This window comes from Psammomys obesus, unplaced genomic scaffold (genome assembly GCF_907164565.1).
Source record: "Psammomys obesus unplaced genomic scaffold, mPsaObe1.curated_primary_1811, whole genome shotgun sequence".
In the NCBI taxonomy this organism is placed as follows: domain Eukaryota; kingdom Metazoa; phylum Chordata; class Mammalia; order Rodentia; family Muridae; genus Psammomys; species Psammomys obesus.
Genome location: NW_026596134.1, coordinates 10,520,704 through 10,543,796, shown reverse-complemented (window position 1 = coordinate 10,543,796; position 23,093 = coordinate 10,520,704). Strand labels below are relative to the sequence as shown.

At 50.2% G+C, this 23,093-nt stretch overlaps 1 protein-coding gene across 3 annotated transcripts in view; it reads right to left on the bottom strand.

Annotated features, from left to right (window-relative positions):
- The window catches only part of Ccdc88c (coiled-coil domain containing 88C), a 115,839-nt gene that overhangs the window by 63,675 nt on the left and 29,071 nt on the right, over positions 1–23,093 (bottom strand). For all 3 annotated transcript variants that reach the window (XM_055592929.1, XM_055592930.1, XM_055592931.1), the window contains exon 4: positions 5,309–5,378. In XM_055592929.1, the coding sequence (XP_055448904.1) occupies positions 5,309–5,378 (70 nt within the window). The remainder of the gene's footprint in view (positions 1–5,308; positions 5,379–23,093) is intronic.

The following is a 23,093-nucleotide window of genomic DNA, read 5'->3' as shown; positions in this document are numbered from 1 at the left end:
ACACACACACACACACACACACACACACACACACACACACACACACAATTAATGCAGTAAATAAATGAGCAAACAGGATTAGAAATAAGGGCGTGGATAAACGAGATAAAACCATAACCCAGGCTGGAGAGCGGACACAGGAATGGCTCAGCAGCCCCATGGAGTCTCTCAGCAGCCCTGCTGCCCCTGCCACCTCACAGTAGGACCACAGGCAGCCAGCTGGGGAGGAAAAGGGCCGTTTTGGTTCTCAGGGGAACAACCTAGGAATCAGCAAAGCCAATGGTGACAGGCAGAGCCTGGGCCCCTACAGGAGGCATGGTTCCCTAGCTGGCTGTGCAGGGCTATTCTGTGTGGGTTGTGTGAGGGAAGATTCCGTGGCATCCACTAAGGTTGCCGCCTTAGTGGGTAAGGAGGCATGGCTGCCTTTAAGCCTTCCTCCCAGCAGGCCTGGCTCCTGAATGTCTCCAACCCTGAGCTCCTCCCACCTCTGATACCCCCTCTTCAGCTCTATAATCTAGATGGAGAATGTCCCCCAAAGGCCTGTGTGTTGAAGGGCTGGTCCCAGTGTGGAACAATAAAGAGATTTAAGACATGAGGCCTAAGGGGAGTTCAAAATTTGGGTCATTGAGGCATGCCATGACCCTGGTCATTTCCTCCTTTGTTCTCTGGCCCTAAGGTGGGCAGTTCAGTTGTTTCAAGGCAACTGAATTAATAGGCTGTATCGTCCCAACAACATGATCTAAAACAGACCACTCCCTGTATAAGGTGATCATCTCAGGTATTAGTTCTATGACAGAAAGCAAGCGTAACTTGTCTTTTCTGCCAAAAGGGCATCAAAGCCCTAGCCAAACACCACCACTCCCCATTTTCCTGGTTAGGATTAATTATCCCCTCTGCGCACAGATGCACACTGGCATGCTGGCATACCCATCATTATGGACTTTCCTCTATCAACTCCCTGCCCCAGTACATACTGGGGGCTTTTCTGTGGCTCCATGGTCCCTTGTTCCAGAATAGTGAGCATGTGAACAGCAAATGCTGGGGACAGGTTTGGGCTGAGCTCCTTCTGCATGGCTCCAGCCAAGGGGCAACCAGCCAACATGAAAAAAGACGAAAGGGCACTTGGGTCTCCTTGGGAGGGTCAGAATCCAGGCCTGTGTTTCCTCTACCAGAGCAGTAGGCCTGGCAGGGTCCTGCACATGGCCAAGAAGGAAGGCTATGCACAGACCACCCCAAATGCTTTGCCAGCTGCTGGAGACCTAGCTCCAACAGCCATGCAAGAACTTGGGACCAATGAATGGCCAATGCACTGACAGCTGGTCCCAAGAGTTCCAGCTATATTCACAGAGAGGTCCCTGCAGAGTACACACATGAGGTCATAACCCCTCCACAGAACCCAGGAGTCTGAATTGGAATTTAGAATGAGCAGGGCAATGGTGGTAGCCAGTGTTGCTTGGGACCTAAATGGCCAAATACCCACAAACACAACCATCTGCAGAGTGTATAGATTTAAGCATGTTTACCTAGAGACCTCTGTGCTGTGTGTCTCCAAACAGGGCCTCTATACTTTTAAGGCTCCTCCCTTTCCATTCTAGCTGATGCAGATGAGATCAGCAATTTATGAGCCTGTAAACCACCACCGAGCTTGGATACAAGCCTTGGAAGAAAGAACAAAGCTCTCTTCCAGACCGTTCTATGATGCGTCCCAGAGATTAATTTGCTAACACTCTGGCTTCTTGTCAGACAATTATAGTCTTTTTTTTGAATGTGGCACAGTGACAGGCCTGGCTGCTGAGACACCATAAGTTGTCACACACACCACTCTACCTCATTCTACAGTTAGCGCTGATGTGAGCCCTTGGTCTCCGCAAACCGCCTGCAGGACACTCTCACCAGCAAACCAAATAAATGGGCTTGATGGATATGTAGCTGGCAGGCTAGCGCAGCTCTCTCTCTGTGGGCCATCTCTGGCCTAAGGAAGGCACAGCTGTTACCAAGCAGGGATTAAACATCACCCGGATGACCTTTTTTTATGTATCCAAGTCAGTGGTTAAACAGCTGTAGGAAGCTGGGCTTAAAAGGGGTAGCATATGGAGAGACAGGAAGAAGACGGGAGGAGACTTTCAGCCCATAGGTTGTGGCTGTGTTCGCTGAAAACACATTTCATGCTAGGCCCTGATCTAGGCACTAAGGCTACTCAAAGGGGCTAGGTGCGAAGGGAAATCAAGGCAGGATAACTGGGTCAGAGGTGCAGAGGGACAAGGAGGCCAGAAGAGCCTCAATGAGGAGGTACAATGAGCAAGCAAGGACTTGACAGGGGCTGCCCTTGTGGGTGCCTGAGAGAGGAGGGTAGTGAGCAAGAGGAGAGCAGTCGGTGGCGCCAGGAGGGTGTGTCACAGTGGATTCCACACTCTTTCGGGATCAGAGACCTTGTTCCATTGTGGTGCATGTGCCAACACAAAACTAACCTCAAACAGCAGAATGCTATGATTAACAATGTGGTGTGGGCATCTGCCAAAAAATGGCTCAACTGTGCCCCCATTAGATGCAGGAGACAGAATGAGTGAGACAAAAAAAAAAAAAAAAAACCCAACCAAGAACAATTCTCTCTACCCCAGGGCAGCCACACAATTCTTTTAAAATGCCAACTCTGTTCTTTGTTTAAAAGGAAACACAAAATGCTTTACACATCTATTTTTAAAATTTAAAAACTGAGAATACGATCCCATAAATATGTCTCTCTGCCTCTGGGATTTGTGTTTGCATCTTCTTGCTGGCAGATGTCTCCTGCCATCCTCCCTAGCTCTCAGAATCCCTCAAGAGCCCTGTCAAACTTACCCATCCATGCATCATAGGGAAGCCCTCAAAGACAGCCTGCCGAGGCCACTGTCTAGCATGTCAGTCAGCCCTGTGTAGGCCGCTGGGCTTAGGCATGGGTGTCATTCTTCACTGTACTATTCAATGCTGTCTCATCTCATCACTTCTTAGGAACTGGAACCCGAGCCTGTTGATTATGTGTCACAGGGGGGTCCTGGAACCACTCGGCTCACCTGCTGGGGGTCACATAATTCTGTACACTTTAGGAAAAGCCACTGCCGTAAACGGGGTGTGGGCTTAGGGGTGGGGAGGGACATTCAACGGCATGCAAAAAAAGCTGGGTTTCGGTTTTAAATCGGGGTGACAAGATGGCTCAGCAGGTAAAGGCACTTCTTACCATGGCTGATGAGCCACGTCTGGTCCCTGGGACCAACATGGTGGAAGGAGAGACCCAGCTACTGCAAGTTGTCCTCTGACAACCACGGGCATGCCTCGGCACATGTACCTGTGCCCTCTCCCCAAGAAAAAAACAAACAAACAAACAAACAAAGAAGCAAACAAATAGTTGTAACTTGACAAGAATCTACTTCCTATGGGTATTCTGGTTTGGTGCCACACAGGAACGAGAACTTGTTTTCCTGACAACCTGTCTGTGGTAGGGGTGGAGGGGCCTGAGGAAGACGGGAGGAGAGAGAAAAGGCTTCCAGATCTGGGGGCAGCAGAAAGATGAGGGAGTGGCACAGATGACTGAGTGGTTGGGCAGGGCAAAGAGAATGTGTTGATGCAGTCATTCACCACTGACATTTTTCTTAGTACCATGATATAACTTAACTATGCGGTCCAAAAAGGTTGTATGTTGGCAATTGCCAAACACAGGGTGTGTGATACAGATAGGAACTCAGGCCCCAGAGAGCCTGAGCTGCCAATCCAGCTGCTCTGCTTATCAGCCTAGTGACAAGGGTGTGTGCACAAATAAATTCCTCACCTATAAACGGGAATGACACCGACACACCCCAGAAGCACAGTCATTTCCACACTTTAACATGTGTTCAAAGGCTGGCACAGGAGCCAGCATTCAGTTCTCCGGCTCCTCTGCTGCCCTCAAAGCAGAAAGGACAGCAACCCGTGCTGGCACAGCCACCTTACAAGGAATTTCCCCCCTCCTCCCATCTCCCGGCTAACACCAGCCTCTCATCCACCTGGAAGGCAACACAGTTCTTGGCAAAGTGACCCCCTTCCCCAGTGTCACCCCAGTCTCAAAGGCCCCAACCTTCCCTGCAGTTCAGAGGTGGTTGGATGGGCCACATGTGGCCTTCTCCAGCTCTTCCTGGAGGGGCAGAAAATGAAACTAGAGTGGGGGTTTGGAGAACCAAAGGCTACCATTGTTAATGCAATGGCACAGAATGAGAAAGGTCCTTGCAGGAAGGAGCCATCAAACAACGTGGTGGAAGGGACACCATATTGTGATGGTGATGAATGCTCACGGGCCCAGTGCCAAGGACGTATCTTTTTTTGGAGTACAAAAAAAAAAAAAAAAAAAAGTAAATAAATAAAAATAAATATTAAATAAAAATAAAAAGACTCGTTGCCAGCTGGAGCCCAGAAAGAGTGTCCTGCCTACTTCTAAAGTATCAGGAAGCCATTGCTGACACTCCCAAGGCCATGCCACCGACTGAGCTGCTCTTTTAAAAGAGCTGGTCACTGGTATGCTTTTCCTCCAGTCTCAAAACGGCTTAGGTACTGTCCCAGTCAGGAGAAAGGACAGCTAGACCCCGGGCTGTCGAGGCCAAGGGGCAGCCCACAGAGTGAGGCTCCTTCTGTAAAAACTGCCAACTGTCATCAGGACCCTGCCCTCAGCCCACCAGGCAGGTGTGGCTCCCTCGCTTGCTGTGACACCTCAGCCACCCCAGGGTTCCACACAGTGAATGAACAAGGAGAAGCCGGCACAAAGAGAACCTGCAGCTGGCGTGCGCGCCGTGCGCTGCAGTGTGACGATGTGGAAGGGGCCCGCCCGGCACCGCTCCAAGCCACCTGGGAGTCACCTGCAGTAGGAATGACGCTGTGACTCCTGCCCTGCAGGATCCCCAAGGAGAGACGCTGGCTTCCAAAAAGGTGCTTATTTCCCAATCTAGGCATGCATCTGCCACAATGGAACCGGATGCCGAGTTTACAGAGAAGCAGAACCTGCAGAGCCCATCACAATTCCAACTCCCCAGATCAGACCTACCTCCTCTGAAGGGACAAAGCAAACGCCCTCTCTGTTTCTGCATGTACATCTCAGGACAGAGAGGGATTCATGCTCTAAAGGAAGAAATGCATGCTTGGCCTAAAGCCTCAGGACAATAAACCACTCTTTAAGATCTCACCAAAACCATCACGTGCTTCACTGTGCTGGCTCCAAGCTGGCAGCCAGAGCTGTGGCTAACAGCTGTCCAAACTGATGGCATTGCCCAGGCACTACAGGAGGTGGGGGTAGGGCACTTGCACTCACCAGACAGCGGGTCTTTGCCAATCATCAAAACATTGGGTAAATTCATTACGATCAGCTGCTGGAGAACTTCCTACAGAGACAGAGAGAGAAAGACACCGTTAAGAACAGGAGACAAGAGGAAGGAGCTGTTAGGTAAATAACAGCCAATCAAGTCACCAGAGAAGTGTGCAGCCACCACATGGCAACCATGAAGGAAGGCCCTAAATGATGGGATGAGTCATTCAGCAGAGAGTGTAATCATTCTGTCCTGCTCATCAAATAAAAATGATGGCTGCATATGCAGAAACTTGGGGGGAAGAAGATAAATGACATGCCAGAACTGAGCTGCTCCTTAAAAGCTGCCCCAAATTTTTGTTGTTGTTGTTGATATAGCTGGTGCAGTTAAAACAAAATAGGGAATAAACAATGGCGATGCTACGGAGCATTTACAGTCTGAGGACCGAGGATCTGAGCATAGAATAAAGCTTTGAAGCAAGGCTTGAAGGAGGAGATTTGATTTTATTTTACAGGAAGTGACCTTCCTAAAAGAAGAAAACATATGGCTACTCAGCCCAGTTGGAGAATGTCACCTTGGGGAGAGTTGCCTCCTGACCGTCATAGAGAGTCCTCTGAAAGAAGGCTCCATGTGCACATATGGGTGGATGCACGCGCGCGCGCACACACACACACACACACACACACACACACACACACACACACAGAAAAATCCGGTTTTATAGAAGGCAGGGAAAAGATTGGGTGGCACAGCAGGTTTCTCCTGAGCTGCAGTGTGGCCCAAATTTCTCTGCTGCACGAACAGGAAGCAGTGGCTGTGTTTAGCAGGCTTCCCACTGATAGAGTCCCTGAGCTGAGCACCTCAGAACCATCTTAGAACCACCTGACAGGACTGTCACACATCACCTCGCCAACCATGGCTGTCATCTCAAACGCAGCTCAGGTGGCAACACTGGAAAATGGGGTTCTTGAGCCATCACGCCCATCCTATTAGGCAGTGTCCTCTCGGAGGGGGGGTGGGCAGCATGAGGCTACCCTAGGAGAACAGGACCATCCTTGATATCTGTCTGCACGCCATTCCGAGTCCCAGTGGCTTTCCTGCCACCTTGTCCAGGTCTCTGAACTTCAAGCACCGTACAGGAAGCAATGCTTTCTACACTGTTTTCAAGGCAATCTGTCAAATCTCTGAGAAGCTTCGTGCTAACACTACGCAAAATATCATTAGGAAGTGCTGTTAGGAAAACTGTCTTTCAAAACAGGAGGCTTAGCTTCAGTTAATCAGCACTTCCCAGTTTCCCTTAAGAAAGGTGTTATTCATGCAACGAAGAAAAATGTTTTATGGCTTGGTGGTGCATGCCTATAATTTCAGCACTGATGGGGTGAGGTGAAGACTGTGGTGAGTTCCAGGCTAGCCTGAGCTAAAAAAATAAAAATAAAAATAAAAATAAATAAAGAAACAATACTTTATAAACAGGCTTTTAAAATGTTCCTCTTAAAACACCAGGAGTCTCCTAAAACCCAAGTCAATGGGGAAAAAGCTCAAAGGCCATTAACCAGTTCCCCTGAAGAACCATCCATCACTTTCCAGCAAAAGCAGGCTCAAAGGGCAGCCTGTTACTGCCAGTAACGTGTAACTTGAGACACATAGCAATTCCAAATTTTCCAGAAGGCCGCTTTAAAAAGGTAAATAAAAGTGAATACTTCTAACTCAGTGTACCTAAATGTAATCATTTTTAAAATGTCAAGATTAAAATGGATTCATTTTAGATTCTTTTTTCAAGGATCTTTGAAATCCAGAATTTCCTTTACACTTAGATCACTCTGCAATTTGTATGCAATTTGGAAAAACTTGAATTGTATGTAGATTTAATAAAATTTACAGAAGAACAAGTCAATTTCAATTCCTTGGTTGTTCCAAACGCACTTAAATGAATACCTGTTCTTTCAGTTCAAGTGGACTAAAACGGTAATTCATATCCCCGGATGCAGCAGTCTTTTCTCTGACAGCCATGGATAGCTAGCTACAGGACACCCACAAACGGGCACTTGGTGGCCCCTGAGTTCCCTTGCACCTTTGACCTACCCCAACAAAAGTCCAGTAAATGTGTTGAGGCTCCAGCAGCTACGGAGCCTCCCTTCATGCCAGGCCCTCAGCCTAGTGGGGACGTGAGCAGGGTGCCGACGAGAGGCCCTTCTGCCTGGCACTCAGAACAGAAAGCCACTGTGAAGTGGCTGCCACACAGTCTGCTAGGGACACCTGGTCCCACCCTGGCTGGCTGGTGCTGGAGTGCGGCCCAGCGCTGTGCTCCCCACAGTCCCCCAGACTCAACCATCCCAAAATACCACAGCTGCATCCTGATGTGGGGATGAGGGACAATCCTGGACAAAGCCTTGGGCTTGACAAATTATCCTTCCAGAGAGTACCCCTCCCCCACTACCCAGTGTGGCGGGGTGGGTAAGATTTCTGTACCCTCCCCACTGCACTTCAGATCTGCTGTCGCAGCCTCACACGAGGTGCTGTGGAATCCCCAGATTTTCCTTCTCATAAATGAAAGTGGACTAAATCCAATCCTGAAACGGCCCACTGGCGGTTAACCGCCTGAAACAATCCCACAAATCTGGGTCAGTGGAGGGTGTGTTTGCATCCTGCAGAGAGAGCTTGAGCCCCAGGAAGAGCCAAACACGAAAGCAGTGAACACTGTAATAGATACCCTCTCTGCCATCCTAATCTGGGCCTCAAATCCAAAATAAAGGACCTCGTCAATTGCTCAAGGCCACGGGGACCAGCCAGAACCCTCTCAAGAGGCACAATGTCTCAGGGCGGCACCTGCGCCGGCACTATGAACAAGGCAGACGACAACCTCCCTGGATTTTGATCCTGGCTGGCAGGAGGCACAAGGTGGCCAGTTTCAAGGCCTGCATGGACCTTAGGTCCATGAGCCCAGTATTTAGGGCTGAGGTAAGAAGACTGACATGAATCTAAGGCTGACCAAGCTACACAGCGAGATCCTGCCCCACATGTTCAATAGGTAGGGGAAAAAACCTTGAGAGAGAGCCAAATACAGAGTGTTCTATATGATAGTGGTCAGGAGCACAAAGTTTTCCCTGCATTTTCTAAAGATTCCTCAATATTTCCATCACTTTAAAATAATCTAACTTTAAAAGTGCAGAATCTCATTCAGAAAACATACTGAGAGAGGCATTCATTACCAGGCTTGACAGACCCAGTGGAAGAAAAAAAAAAAAATCCATTATCCATCCTTTCCCAGGACTGAACACATGCAGAGGTCTGTCTTAGTGGTAGAGCGCCTGGGTTTGATTTCCAGCGCTAGGAGAGGAAAACAACAGCAACCACCAATGGTGTCACAGACAAAATGCACTGCCAACAAACGACCACAGCACCTTAATCCTCATGAAGAACAGATGCTGGCTAGGTTAGGAAAACCCCAGATCTCGGTGAACAGGGGTCCTGAAACCAGGGATGGGGCAGGTGGAGACTCTAGGGAGCTCCCAGAACAGGCAGGGGCCTGTGGGTGGGGAGTCCCAGAAGAACACTACACATTGACAGAGCAAAGTTGGAGCCTCACTGTAAAGTCTAAACATCCAGCCGGGCCCATCAGTCTTCACCATCCGTTTGAACAGAGTAAGTGTTCTCTCCTACAGGTGGGAGAAACGTAAGGTACTGAAAGAGAGCAGCACCAGGCCGGGCATTGGCGGCACTTGCCTAAAGCCCTAGAACTCAGGGAACAGAAAGATCACCACAAATTCAAGTCCAGCCTGGGATATATCGTCAGGCCATGTCTCAAGAAACTAAAAAGCAATCCAGGTGTGGTGGTGCACACCTATAACCCCAACATCTGAAAGGCTGAGGCAGGAGGATCAATTTGAAACAAAAGGAGAAAAAGAGATCAGGATAAAACTACTTTTGTAGGCACGTGTGGAGGGGGTTAATTTGGGATTACTCCATCAAGAACAATGATTTCAGCCTGGGCTTGGTGGCCCATGCCTTTAATCCCAGCACTGGCGGGGAAAGAGGAGCAGAGGCAGGCAGATGGATCTCTGTGAGTTTGAGGCCAGTCTAGTCTACACAGCAAGCTGCAGGCCAACTGAGACTACATAGTAAGTCTCTGTCTCCATAACCAACCAACTGGCCAAACAAACAAACGAATCATTTCATTTTAAGGGTCCCCTGGCAGGCAGCCAGTGCTCTTAATGGCAGAACCATTTCTCCAGCACCCTGAAACTCAATTTTACAGGTTGACAATTTTCGGGGGTGGGGTGGGGAAGAAAAGTAAGAGCTGTTGTGAGAACTGGCACAGCAACTGTTAATTCTGAGTCAAGAAGGGAGGTACCCCCAAAATTAAACACCCTGCACAGGCAGCAGGAGGAAAGCGATGCTCTCAGTTGCCAAGGAGATGGGGCTGGTCCATGCAGCAAAACGGGAGCTTTCCACAGAAGCTAAGCAAAGCAAAACCATAAGGAATGTTCCTGCTGATCTACCCACACTCCCGGTCAGAGTCAAGCCTGAAAGGCAGGAACACGAATGGCATCAGCTCTCTGTGAGCTGCCTGCACACCCTTCAGGTCTAGTCTGAGCTTGGACACTCACAGGTCACACACTGCAGACGGTGCTGTGGCTGAGAACGGCAAGACAGACAGACACAGCATAGCACGAGCGCTGTCAAGGGCTTCCAGTGGCAGGGGCCGTGGAGGATGCTTAGGAGCCTGACGGGTCAAGGACATCTGAGAACATCTAGCTGATCCTGGTTACACTGAGCAGCATGCTAAAGGGTGCACAATCTGCTCTTCCGCACACAGCCCCGCAACACCTGCCACAGCGCTCAGCTCCCAAACCTCAGCCAGGACGCTGATGCCCACGATCACATTCAACACCCCCACAATACTTCATCTGCCACTTCCATGGCACTTCCACATTTTACTTGTCAATCAGCTCCCCACTCAGGCATCAAAAAGCCTCTAATAGTGACAGCTGGGAAAACGGAATCAGAAAATATTCCTGAAGATTTGCATTAAGGCTTTCTTACAAAGCCTCTTTTATGTAGGTGTCTTCTCTCTCTCCCATACTGATGAGAAACCAAACTCTGAAAACCCAAATGCTTTCTTTTACAGAGTTGTCCCCCAAGCCTTCAAACCCAGCACAATCCTCTCTTTCCTTAAGATTCACAGCTTGTAGCTGTTAGCAAAAGATGAACTATTTCAAAGTGGGAGGGGAAAAAAAAAGACATAGTTCAGAATGTTTTATAATTTTCCATGAAAATGTCTATAAATGGAATACTGAATTTAAATGTAAGATACATTCTGAAGTGAATCTATGATGCTGGCTTGAACACACAGCACTTTTTGAACTGTAAAGTCCCAAATGTGTTCATCTTAGAAGCAAACTAAAGGATTACTCCCAAACTACAGTGGTGATGGCCCTCAGGAAAGGACTCACTGGTTTACAAACGCCATGTGGGTCCCATGGAGAAACTTCCCTAGAGAATGCAGGGCACGGCTCCACCCAGTGTGGTATCAACAGAGCCCCACAAAGACCCTGAAGAGAGAGAAGTATAACACATTTGCGCCCTGGTGGCCTGACACTCATGCCAACCGATCTGCATTCTTACTCATGCTACATCTCAAAATCTCTCATCTGGATTTGTCAAGACGTTTCACAGAATACACTTCAGCAACCCTGTCGAAAATAAAAGCTGCCCCCCAACATGGCTCCCGCGCCCTACCCTATCACTTCACAATTCTTAACAGAAGTGCCTAGCCGTAGATAGGTTCCTGTCCCTTTTTCCTCCCATCATTTCTATGTGGTGTCCAGGACAGGAATCACCAGCACACAGCCATGAGACCTGCTGTGTAGTGCTGCTCAAGGGTCCCTGGGAGGAAGCAGGGTGAGAGAGGAGCAAGGCTGAGCAGGCTTGTCTCATCCACACAATCTCCCTGTGGCCCACCCCAGAACTCCCCCTCAGCTGACACCTGCTTCATACCTTCACTACTGACTTATAACATTTCCAGACTGCCACTTCAGCCCAGGCCAGCATGCCTCCCACATGGCCACCCCTGGGAGGGCAATAGGGATTTGACCCCGAAATCATGAGCCACAGAGAGCTTTTGGGGACTGTTACCGCCAGGAACACAATTTTCTAATTTAACTGCAGTGAAGAAACATAAAACAGTGATTTATCCACGACACCTGCTCAAAGCACGGCCCGGGGGACTAGGAGCTTGTAATTCCATCTGCCCAGGGGCCCCCAGTCCTAACACAGCCCCTGCGGACTGGGGCAGGAGCCCTGCTACAATCAGTGGGTAATGAAGTGCTTCAGTGTGAAGAGGCTGCCATGGAGTGCTGCTGATAGACTCAATCCATCTGTTCCGCCTCGTTTCAATTAATACAGGGTCCCCGGGGCCTGAAACCAGCCTGATCTCAACAAGCATGGCAGCACGGGTTTCCCTAATTAGGCCAAGCTGTGTTCCAGGATAAGGCAATTTTAAGGCCTGTCTGAGGGTTAGCAAGTCACAAAAACCCTCCAACGAAACAGAACCAAGCACCTGCATGCTCCCTGTGGACAGAAAGACAGACAAATACCTCTGAGCTGACTGAAGAGAAAGACTGCGGGGGAGGCGCTCCCAGAGAAGTAAGCACCCCCAGGAAGGGCAAACCACGCCCCTTTCTGGGCCCCATTTTCACCTGTAGCAGAACAGGACCCCAGCTTCAAGGGAGTCCAGTTCCTTCAGGATGGAAGGGGGAAGAGAGGCGAGACACACACACAGACACAGTGAATCTTCCTACGTAGGGAGCCGAAGACGGCCTGCTCTGACAAGCAAGCAAGTACATACCCATCAGGGAGAGCCAACGGAACTCAAGTGGGATGGGCCCAGAGGACATTTCAACTAACCCCCCAAAATGCCCACCCCTCCCATCTAAGGTTGTGTGACGCTCCTGGCTGCTCTCTGGGCAGCTGTCTGTCTAATGCCCGGAAGCAGGACAGGGTGAAGGTGCTTGGGGCCATGGGGTCAGCTTCTCTAGTGATATCATCAGCAACCACAAGCGTAGGGGCGACAGGTCTCATCCATGAACAAAGAGTATGATCAACATCAAGAAATATGGAGCATTTACTGTATTTTTAAAGCCCAGTTTTTAGTTATATGCATGTGTGCCTGTGTGGTGCCTGTAGAAGCTGGAGGGGCTGAATCCCTTGGAGCTGAAGTTACATGTAGTTGGTAGGTACCCAGTGTGGGTGCTGAGAGCTGGACTTAGGTCGTCTGCAAGAGCAGTGCCCAGTCTTAACTGCTGAGGCATCTCTCCAGCTCCAAGAATTCATAGTTCAAATCAGAACAGCCTTATGGGCTTCCTATAGAGCCAGAAAACAAACTCAGAGTAGAATAAAATTTGGGTCTAGAACCAGGTCCCACTGGACTCTGCCTTAGGACTCTTTGAACCTCACCACAGAGGCCCTCGCTCAGGAGTGTGTAACAGGGACCCCTGTCACACCATGACCAGCCTCCTGGGAAAAGGAGGCACGTATGCAGCTGAGATGATAAAGCTGTCTCTGACACTTCGGGGCTGTCTGGTCCTCTACCCACCAACACTTCCATTGTTAGCTTACAGGACAGCTTTGGAGAACTGCAGCTAGGACTAATTAATACAAGGAGCCCAATCTTATAACCAGGAGGGACCCGACTGGTGTCAGCCAGGTCGTAGACTTGTTTCTTTGGGCTTCCAGGAAAGGCCAGGACCTGACCTGGTGGGAAAACAAGGGAGAAGAGAAGGCTCCCTGGAGACTATACTGTTATAATGAGTGGGCCTGGCCCCTGCTCAGGGACAATATAATCTACAGGGTGGGCTAAGACAAGGGTTGACACACGCCATCCAGGGTACACCGAAGTAGTGGCTCAGCACTTCAGTGCTGCCTTAAGAACAAGGCATTTCTCGGGACATCTGGTCACGTGAGAGGCTCTAGGCCCTCTTTCTGGCAGGCACCTTCTATCCTGAACACTCCACTGACCAAAGCTCAGTGACTGTGGCAGAGCCTTCCCACATCTCAGCAAGTGGTACCTCCTCAACTACTTGTGCCACCACACTACCCTTGGTTTCTTCATTCTTGGGGTACAGGTAAGAGCAAGAGCAGCAGCAAGTGCCCAGCTGCAGATGGCGGTCCATGTCCTGAAGCCTGCCAGGACCTGTCAGAACCTAAAAGCAAACTGGGGTGGGGGTTGCACCTGTCTACGACTCCACATACCAGGACAAGCTTAGGCCTTCTCACATGAGTACTCTGGGACAAGAACCACCAATACTTTGGGGTTACCATTCCTCCACATCCCATCACCCAGGGACAAGCATCTAGAAAGCAGAGGAAACTAGCGGAAAGGCCAGAAATGTGCCGTAGGTGGTGCCTTCCGGTTGTCACACAGTGTACCTGTTTGTGGAGCAAACACCATAAAACCTTCGGGCAGCGGGGAGGACAGCCTGAGCGTATCGGTGGGCTGCTCTCAGAGCCCACAGCTGGGAAGAGGCAGGTCCTCCAGCAGGCCCAGCATCCTAACAAAGACAGCTGGCTGCTCAGCAGGGCATGCTGGGAGGGTGGACCCTGCTTCAGTCTGAATATGGTGTGCAATCCTCAAAGGCTCAGGAAAGAAAGTTTGTGTGGCAATCTTAGCAGACTGTGGGAGCTCTAAGAGACAGGACTGAATTAGGTGATTAGGGAGTTCTCGAGGGATCCCTAAATCTCAATTGCTTCCTGCCTCATGTGATCTCTTCTGTATCCACTCCTGCCTCTGTGAAGTCCCCTGCCATCAGGCCTCAAAAATAGCTGCCTGATCTTGGGTTTTCAGCCCCGCTAACCACGAGCTAAATAAACCTCTTCATAAATCACACTGCCTTGGATGCATCGTTACAGTGACGGAAAGGGGTGAAATCAGGCTCCAAGAGGGAGGTTTGAAGTGACATGACAACGAACAAGGAAAAGGAACCAGTCAAGACGTGCAGGTATGTATGTGGGCTACCTGGGTCTGTGGGCTACCTGGGTCTGTGGCAGGGGAGGGGAGTGGTAACAGATCAAACGAGCCGCAGAGGTACCCCAACCAAAGCCCTGCCCTCCAACCCCAATGCTGAAATGATACATCCCTTCCAGAGCCCCGGTGTGTGCCACAGCTCAGGTAGTGACTCAACAGGAAATGCCCCGTCTGTGGTTTTAAGAGCCTCTCTGCAAAATTCAGAACACCCGCCGGAAAAGCAAGGGTCCTCCTAACGGACAGGCTACCAAGCTCCATACCCACCATGCAATCTGGCTCCCCAGCCCATGCTAGCTGAGCCCAAAGCAACCCTGGTACCCTTGGGTTCTGCTGAGTGTCACTCCTAACATACTTAGGGGCGACCGGTGTTCCCCTTCTCCTGCACTGACTTAGAAGAGCCCAGCTGTAATGGAGATCCAAGGTCAAAGCCCCGGAAAGCCGAACCCTTGCAGACAGACAGACCACAGCTACTTTGCATGGGGGAGGGGAGGTCAACTCCACTCCATAAGCCTCAGAAACAGATATGCCTCACAGCCCTCTCCATCCCTCCGGGCCAGGCACAGAAGGGAAGGAGGGCTGAGCAGGGTCATCGGTTGGGACTTTCTCCTCTCTCCTTTCTCCAGCTGAAAAGGAAGCACGAACGCACACACACAAGTGCACACACCTGCCTGGACCCATGGGGTAGTTTTGAGTGATCAGGGCTAGTGAGAACACCCACTAAGAAGAGAGGGTCCTGGTCCGGGCTCAGTGGGGGAGGGTACAGCAGTGGGTGAGTGATGCCTACTAGACTTAGCCTGGGCCAGGAAGTATGAATGACAAAGGCGGCAAAAAAGAAGAAGAGCAGAAAAATGAGCAGGGTGGTGTGTCCACCCTCCAACAGCCCCTTCATTCTCCCTCACCCTGTGGGTAAATCCCTTCAAATCAGCCACGTTCTGTAGACAGGAGTCTGTAGCAAGAGAGGGCACTTCCCCTAGTCAACAAGAAACCTCCATCACCAAGAATACACTCTCTAGCAGGGCAGGAAGGGGGAAGGTAAAGAAACCAGTTTCACAGTTAATTTCTTGCCAGGAAGTGCAATCTCAACAGATGTTATCGACTTTAGGGCTGCCATCCCAATTGAGGACTGAGCGAGGGTTCGTGGTGGCTCTACAAACAGCCATACCATGGCTACCCATCACTTGATACAACTGCTATATCCTGTGACACCCACCTCCCTTGCCTGCCTCTCACCCAAGCCTTCCTAACTCCTCTACTGGATGTGACTACTCCGTGCCAGGTCTCAGGTGCTAATCCCTGGGAGACAATACCAAGTGCTGGCTGATCAGAGCGGGTACAAGGAAGGTTGGTCTAGGGTGAACAGAGGCCACAGGACCTCCATGCACACCGCCCATCTCCAGTGCAAAGGGCACTATTTTTGAACAATCATAAATCAGAGGGCCTAATGAGCCAGTAACTAGGAAGATGCTGCATTATCTCATTTAGTCCTAAATTAGACAGGTGCTACCAGAGTTAGGTCACCAGCTTCCTGCCAACACAAGATTCACTCCTTTAATCCCAGCACTCAGTGAACAGACGTAGGCATACTTCTGTGAGTTTGAGGCCAGTCAGGTCTACACTGTGAGTTCCACACCAATCAGTACCATGAAGTTAGACAATGTCTCAAAAGAACGGGAAAAAAGCCCCACTGTATCCACAGATCCCTCTGACAGCTCAGGGCTCGGGAGGACGTTGTGGTAAAGGAGGGGGCTGAGAGTAAATACATCTGGGTCACAGGTACCACGGCTCCGGATGAAGTAAAGACTGAACAGGACAGGGCTGTGCTGTGGGTAGAGATGCAGAATGAGAGCTCCAGGCAATGGGAAGATCAAGTGGAGGAGCTCAGGAGAAGATGATTCTGGGAGCCCAACTCCATCTGCCATGAGCTCCTGCAGGCAGACCTCCCACAGTGAGGAGCAAAGACCTCTCAGTGAGCAAGGACTGTCAAGGGGTCTTATATCTGGCTTTCAGGCTCAGGTGGCTGCACTGGGTGTCTGGACTGTAAGGATCCTGAGTGGGGCGGGAGGGAGGGATGGCTCAGCAGTTAAGAGTACTGGCTGCTCTTCCATGGACCTGGGTCTTGTTCCCATGGGGCAGCTCACCACTGTCTGTAACTCCCTTCCAGGGAATCTAACATCCTCTCTTCCAGTCTCCTTGGGCACTAGGCACATATATGATGCTGACATACAAGCAGACAAAACACCCATATACATAGAATAAAAATTTTAAATGTTATTTAAAAAATAAAAAAAGAGATTCTAAGGCCAGATCTGAACTCGGAAGCATAAATGTGTCATGGTTGACCAAACAATATCTGAACCAGGAATCAGGTGTGGTATCACTCCCTCCATGTATTCAAATGAGCAGGTGCCATGTATGGTACTGAATGCTAAGGGAATGTGGGCCAGAGCGATCTTCATGGGTTACAAAGATGTGCACTGGGTTTTGTGGCTCAAACAGCCTCGCTTCTGCAGTCTCCTTCCTGGCTGTAGGCTCCTCAGGTGGCAATGGGGACCCAGTACTCAGGAGAGTCAACTGCCATTTGTCAAATAATCTAATTCAGGGACCACAACTCCCCAGGAAGCTTTGTGAAAGCTCCATGTGAATAGCTTGACAGGAACAAAAAACTGCTCCTCATCCAGGCACAGGGTCAGCTGTAATGAGAGGACAAAGAACCTCTCCCTTCCCTTCCCGTTCCCAAGCAGGAAAGCTATCCAGCTGTGGGTGAGGTGAGTGTGAGGCAGATAGCCAAAGGTCAAAGAGCACCTTCAAGGGACTCAGAAAACCAGACCAGCAGCTACCAGGTCCCACAGCAGCCAGCTGAGGGCCTAGTCATTAAGTCTTTTACAGTGTCTTTGCTTCACTGTAGGCAAACCTCCTGGGCAGGAGGCGGCAGTCTGCCACACCCCTGTTATGGCAGCAAGAGGCTCCTTCCTCCAGCTGTAGCCCAAAGATGACATGAGAAGACCCAATGGCCCAAAAACTTGGTGGCCACAACACCAGCATCTGTGAGACATGGGAATGGGTGGCCAGCTCACTACAGCTGCACATTCTACTTAAGTATGGAGGAATAGATGAAGATGCAAACTATGAGCCCTGGGGCACGGCTAATAACCCCCAAGTGAGGCTTGCTCTTCCAACCTTAAGGATGGAAAAAAAAGAACACGGGCGAGGCGCTGGCCTGAGGTCACAGGGAAGCCCCTGAAGGTCTGAACTGTGTCTTCCCAGGGATCCAGTGGACTTAGCAAGTCAAGGCTGCAGTGGCCAGCCAAGCCCATACTGATCACACAAACCTGGGGGTCCACGGAAAAGCAGATGGACAAATGTGACAGGCTGCTCTGGCACAGCTGCACCTCATGTTCCCAGACCCTCCCAAGCCAAAGTGTTCTCTCTGGACTTCTGTAAGCCACCTGCCTCTCCGACCTCAGTCTCCATTTTCTGCTTGGCATACTCAGCTGCTTCACTTCTAGATTCCTTCTAGTCTCCATTCACTCGAGTGTATCTGAGCCTCCAGCTGTTCACAGCAGGGCCCTAGAGGCCAGGATGTAAATGTGAATGAATGAAATAGACCGTCTTCCTGTCCTCCAGGCACTGATCAGCCTTCCCCACTGTGACCTCAGCAAGGAATGCCGCCGGCTGAGAGACCTGCTTGTAAAGAGTGTTGCAAGGCCAGCACCGGTCATCTAAGCTGCCTCCTACTCAAAAGGCAGAGAACAAAGTATTAAAAAGCAGGGCCTACTCCACCTACGGAACAGTGTCCTCCCAGACTGGCCACCACTGGGTAAGCCCTGTTGGCTCAGTCTCCAGCTGGCCACGCATAGTAGCCCGGGCCTGCTGAGATGAGAAAGGGCTTTCTCCCCAGCAGATGGCTGAGGCTGGCCATGCCCCGAGGTTAGCATTCCAGAATTGTGGCTGCTGCCCAGTCACAAGGTCAGAGGGTGAGGCTGCTGCTGGGCCTCATACAGGACTGCCCTAGGCAGCAACCCCACACCTACTCAACCCCAATTTCCTTCCCAATGGTGGCTATCATCCTGTGTCCACTGAGGCACTGGCCTCTCCAAGAAGAGACAATAAGGAACTACTTAGTGAGACCCTGTCTCAAAACAAACACACATACCAGCCCCACCAATAACAAAACACCAAAAGTTAATTAGCTAAAGAGACACTGAAATCGTAATTGTTAGTATTTTGGAACACAACCTGCTCCTGGGTTACCCAGCAACTTATGATGTCATCACGTGTCGCAGGCCAGGTGGCCTTCGTGCTCTCTCTCTCTCTCTCTCTCTCCCTTCGAGTTCTCTCTCTCTTTCCCTTGCGCTCTCTCTCTCTCTCTCTCACGCTCTCCCACTCTCTTGGGGCGCCCCTTCCCTTTTCTCTCTCTCTCTTCATGTCCGGCTCCCCCCTTCCCTCCATACCCACTTAATAAACCTCTTGCAGAGAAGATCGGTTGACCCCAGCCTCATATTTCTTTAAATAATAACTAACAATAATTAAGAGCCACCCTTCCAGTCCCACAATACATGCTGGTTTAACTCTAGGGAGGAGACAGGAGTGATGGCTGATGGCTAGCAGGATCAGGGCAGATCAGCTACCTACCTTCAACAGGGATGGACTGTGGCACACCCATTCCTGTGTGGAGATGCTGGGCTCGCAGCCTGTGGGGCTGACTGCACCCCCCTGCGACAGCCCCTCCACACCAGCACACCCACCTGTTGGCCTGCTGGGAAGACAGCAGCTCGTACAAATGGGTGTTTGAGCCCACAGACCCTGTAGTGACAAACTCTGACTGCTGCAGCAGGTACCTTGTCAACTCGGACAACTAGTGGGCAGATAGGGTTTAGGAGTCAAGCGATGCCTCAGTCACCAAGAGTCCCTGGGAATTCAGGTCTCTTTAGGGAATGGAATGCAAATGACCCCAGAGTCTGAAGTCAACAGGAGATGCCACAGACTTTTAAGCCATTGAGTTCATGGTATACTCATCCATCCTGTATCTAAATGATAAGAGCAAGCGGAGGGCTACAGGACAGGTCACAGATATTTACACTCGATGGTGTGACAACGCCTAGAAAAGTAGCTACTCGGAGGAAACTCAGGTGAGCCCTGGCACAAGGTGTTATGACCCTGGGTGCTTTTGATCTCACTGTCCTCTGGGTGCAGGCTGAAGCCATGGTCATTTCCCTGCTCTGTAGGAAGAAAGGGAAGGAAGAAAGGATTCCCAGAGGGACAGTAACTGTGCCACACATCTGTCTCATGGCCAAATGGACTGCCTGGCCATTCGGCCACGAAGGAACTTGGAATTCTGCTGGGTCAGAGAAAGGAGCAAGTAGGCCCAGAACTAGAAAGCTATCCGCCACAGAAGAGGAGCTAAAACATAACCCCCGCCCTGCAGGGATTCCCATCTCATAAGAGACCCACCTGAACAAACGTGGGAACCATTACCCAAGGAGGCCATACATAATGAGGCACTAATTGTGTGTCACACACAGGAAACAAGTAGTTAAGGAAGGGGAAAGCCACAAGCTGGCTGAGGTCACAGTAGCCAGCAGGCATCCCGGAGGGAGGCCTGAACTAGATGGACAGACGGAAGCATGAAAACTCATGCTCCACTCCTACCCCCAGCAAATGCTGGGCCATGGCTGCCTTAGCTAAAATCAACTCCAGCTGCAGGATCGTTGGCCTGGCATGCACAGAATGAGGTTAATTACTGAGCCTTGGCTCCTGATTCTCATTTCAGTCCACATACAACGCACTTTCATCTTGCTACATTCCTCAATTTGATAGCCACCTGCACTTGCCTCCACCCAAAGCAAAGGCTGGGACCCCGACAGAACCGACAATTAACCAGCACCCCACTCCCAGATTTTAGAAATGAAAATTTCCACTTGCTTCCTTAAATACTGTTATTGTGTCTGTAAATATTCCTGGTGAGTGCCTCGGTTTTGGTTGCCTTTCACCTTACAACAAAGGTGTCTGGGGAGCATGCTATTTTTACCTAGTATTTACGTATCGCTAAAATTCATCTCCGGCACCGCCTGCCACTGTACTTAATTTGTTTAGACAGCTGGGTAATATTCCATTGTGCAATTGTGTGTCTTAGTGTATCCAACCGTCCTCTCATTGATAGGCATCTGGGTTGGTTCCAGGTTTTTGTTATTGTGCACTTGAGTAGAGTGGGCATTCCCATACAGTGGGCATTCCCGTCGGTGTCTCCTAATGTCTGTGTGCTAGTTTCTCTCTAGCATGTGCCTAGGAAGGAGGCCAGGTGGACTACAGGTTGTGTGGAACTCTAGACTAATGCCAGATACATTTTCCAAAGCAACTGTGACAATTAACACTACCAGTAGAAGCAGAGGAGGAACGGAACAGTGAAAGCTGGGCCCCAGGAGTCCAGCAAGGGTCTGACCCTCCCTAGGTTTACAGTGTCCCCTTCACAGAAACAAACCAACTCACTGCAACCCAGCATTACTGACTAATGTAGCCAAGAACTGGGTCCTGACCGGCGGCCAACCTGACTCTGAAACCCTGCATTCCAGCACCCAGGCCTCCAACCAACAAGTAAAAAAACACTAGCTTATCTGTTGCCCGAAGCGGCAGCTCAGACAAGGAAGGATGACACTCCAGTCCAAGTAGTACAGCGAAGGTAACACCTACACAAGAGTCAAGTGTGGAAACACAGATAAGATACTCAGACCGTTCCGAGCAGGATCAGGCCGGGGCCATGCAGGGTGACTTGGGAATGGGCTGAGGGTACGTCACTGCCAGGTCTGTCTGGTTCTATATGTCTGGTGTTTTTCACTCCATTAAGTCGCCTGATTCATGTGTCCTCTCAGTCAGCCCCCATGCATCCACAAAGAACGGATACCAGGAAGACCTTGGCCCCCTCCAGGGCAGCCTGGCACCTGCTGTCCTTGACAGCTGTCAGCAAGTAACTGAACAGCTGGCTGCCGTGGCCTACCTCAGCAAGGCCTGGCCCCCAGTCAGAGTTCTTTATGCATTCCGCCTTCCCAGCGATGGGCCGGCTGGAAAACATCAACTGTCTGTCCTCGAGAGGTTTAGTTATTGTCAAAGGAGTCAAACCCGAGAACAGGATGAGAAAGAACAATCCAGTCAAAGCAAAGAGAGTGAGACTGAGTACAGATACCATTGGGCTGTAATAGTGGACAGGGCTGCAAATGGGGCCAAGTTGTTGCAGCCTGGCCATGTCCACCGTGAGGAAGCCCCTGCATGCTACAAGAATCCTTTTTCCTGGGACCTTGGCTGCAGTGAGATCCTGGGGGAACCAGGACCTCACACCACCTCATTTACTTCCTGCTACTCTTTGTCCAATAAAAACAAAGCTCGAATTACTATTTATATACAAGGGTGTCAAGAGTAACCTTTGCAAACCTACCAGTGATGAGGTTTCAGACATTCAAGGGAGCGCTGGATGTGCCATAACTTTTCAATAAAACATGAATTATATAAAGCTTGAGAAGGAGAGGCAAAAAGCACAGAACGGAGCCAACAGAGCACTAGGCAGCAGCCCCTCTAGATGGGCCAGTTTGACAGCAAGGCCCTGACAGAAGGCCACACACATTATGCAAGCTTTCTTTCCTTTCCCTCTCTTTCTTTCTCTCTCTCTTTCTTTATTACATTTATAGGCTAGAGAGATGGCTTAGTAAGGTTAAGAGCACGTACTGCTCTTTGCAGAGGACCTGAGTTCAGTTCCCTGTACCCACCCCAGGGCAGCTCACAATGCTCACAATGCCTGTTAACTCCAGCTCCAAGGGATCCAACACATTCTTCTGGCTTCCATAGGCACTAGTACACATGTGAGTGTGCACATATACAATTAATAAAACAAGCCTTCTTCAAGATTCCATTTATTTACTTATGAGTAGGAAAAAGAGGCCAGAGGACAACTTGCAATGTGTCTCTGTAGAGGGGTGGGGACAGTGGGAAAGGGCTGGGCAGCATGCTTACAGCATTCGTGGTGGTGAAAGCTACACTCTCTGCACATGCCCAGCAGGCTTGCTTTCGTCCTTCCATGACTATGACTGATAGCCACTAGCCCAGAAGAATGCCAATCGGAGGGCGAGTGTGTGGCCTGCCAACCCCATGCCTCGAGGATACAGTAACATTGCTGGCAGGGAAGATTAGGCAACTCTTCCACCCACCAAACTCCCGATCCTCTTCCTGCAAGAACAATGAGCTCCTAGCTGGAGCCATGTATGGCTGGATCCACTCTTAGCTGGGCCAGCTAGGTGCCGGGGCTCCCATACGGGAAGCTCCTGAGTATATGGAAGAGAAGGGTGCAGCGGTGAGAATTCTAGTCTGTGTCCATCATGTCATGTTGTGTAACACAGACTAAGACCCTGAAGATCCATGTCACGTGTCAGGTGCAAATGATGTCTCAACCTGAACACGTGGACCCAGCAGCCAGCAAGCAAACAAGAATCTTCCGGGTCAGGATAGTTCTCTTTAGTGTACAAAGGGGTTCAAAGCAGGATGGACTATCCCTCCATTCCCCTCCAAAGAAGACCAGCCCTTTCTTATACGACCACACTCACACACTTAGCCCAAGAGCTTCCTAGGAACTTCTTCATGAATTTGGAGGCCAATCCAGAAGTGGGTGAGTGAGTGAGGCTCCTGACACCACATTCTCCCTACTGCTGAAGGAAGAAAATGCATTAAAACCTAGCCCCAGGGATCCAGGCAGAAGCTTCATCCTTTCTACCTCAGGCACTGAAAAG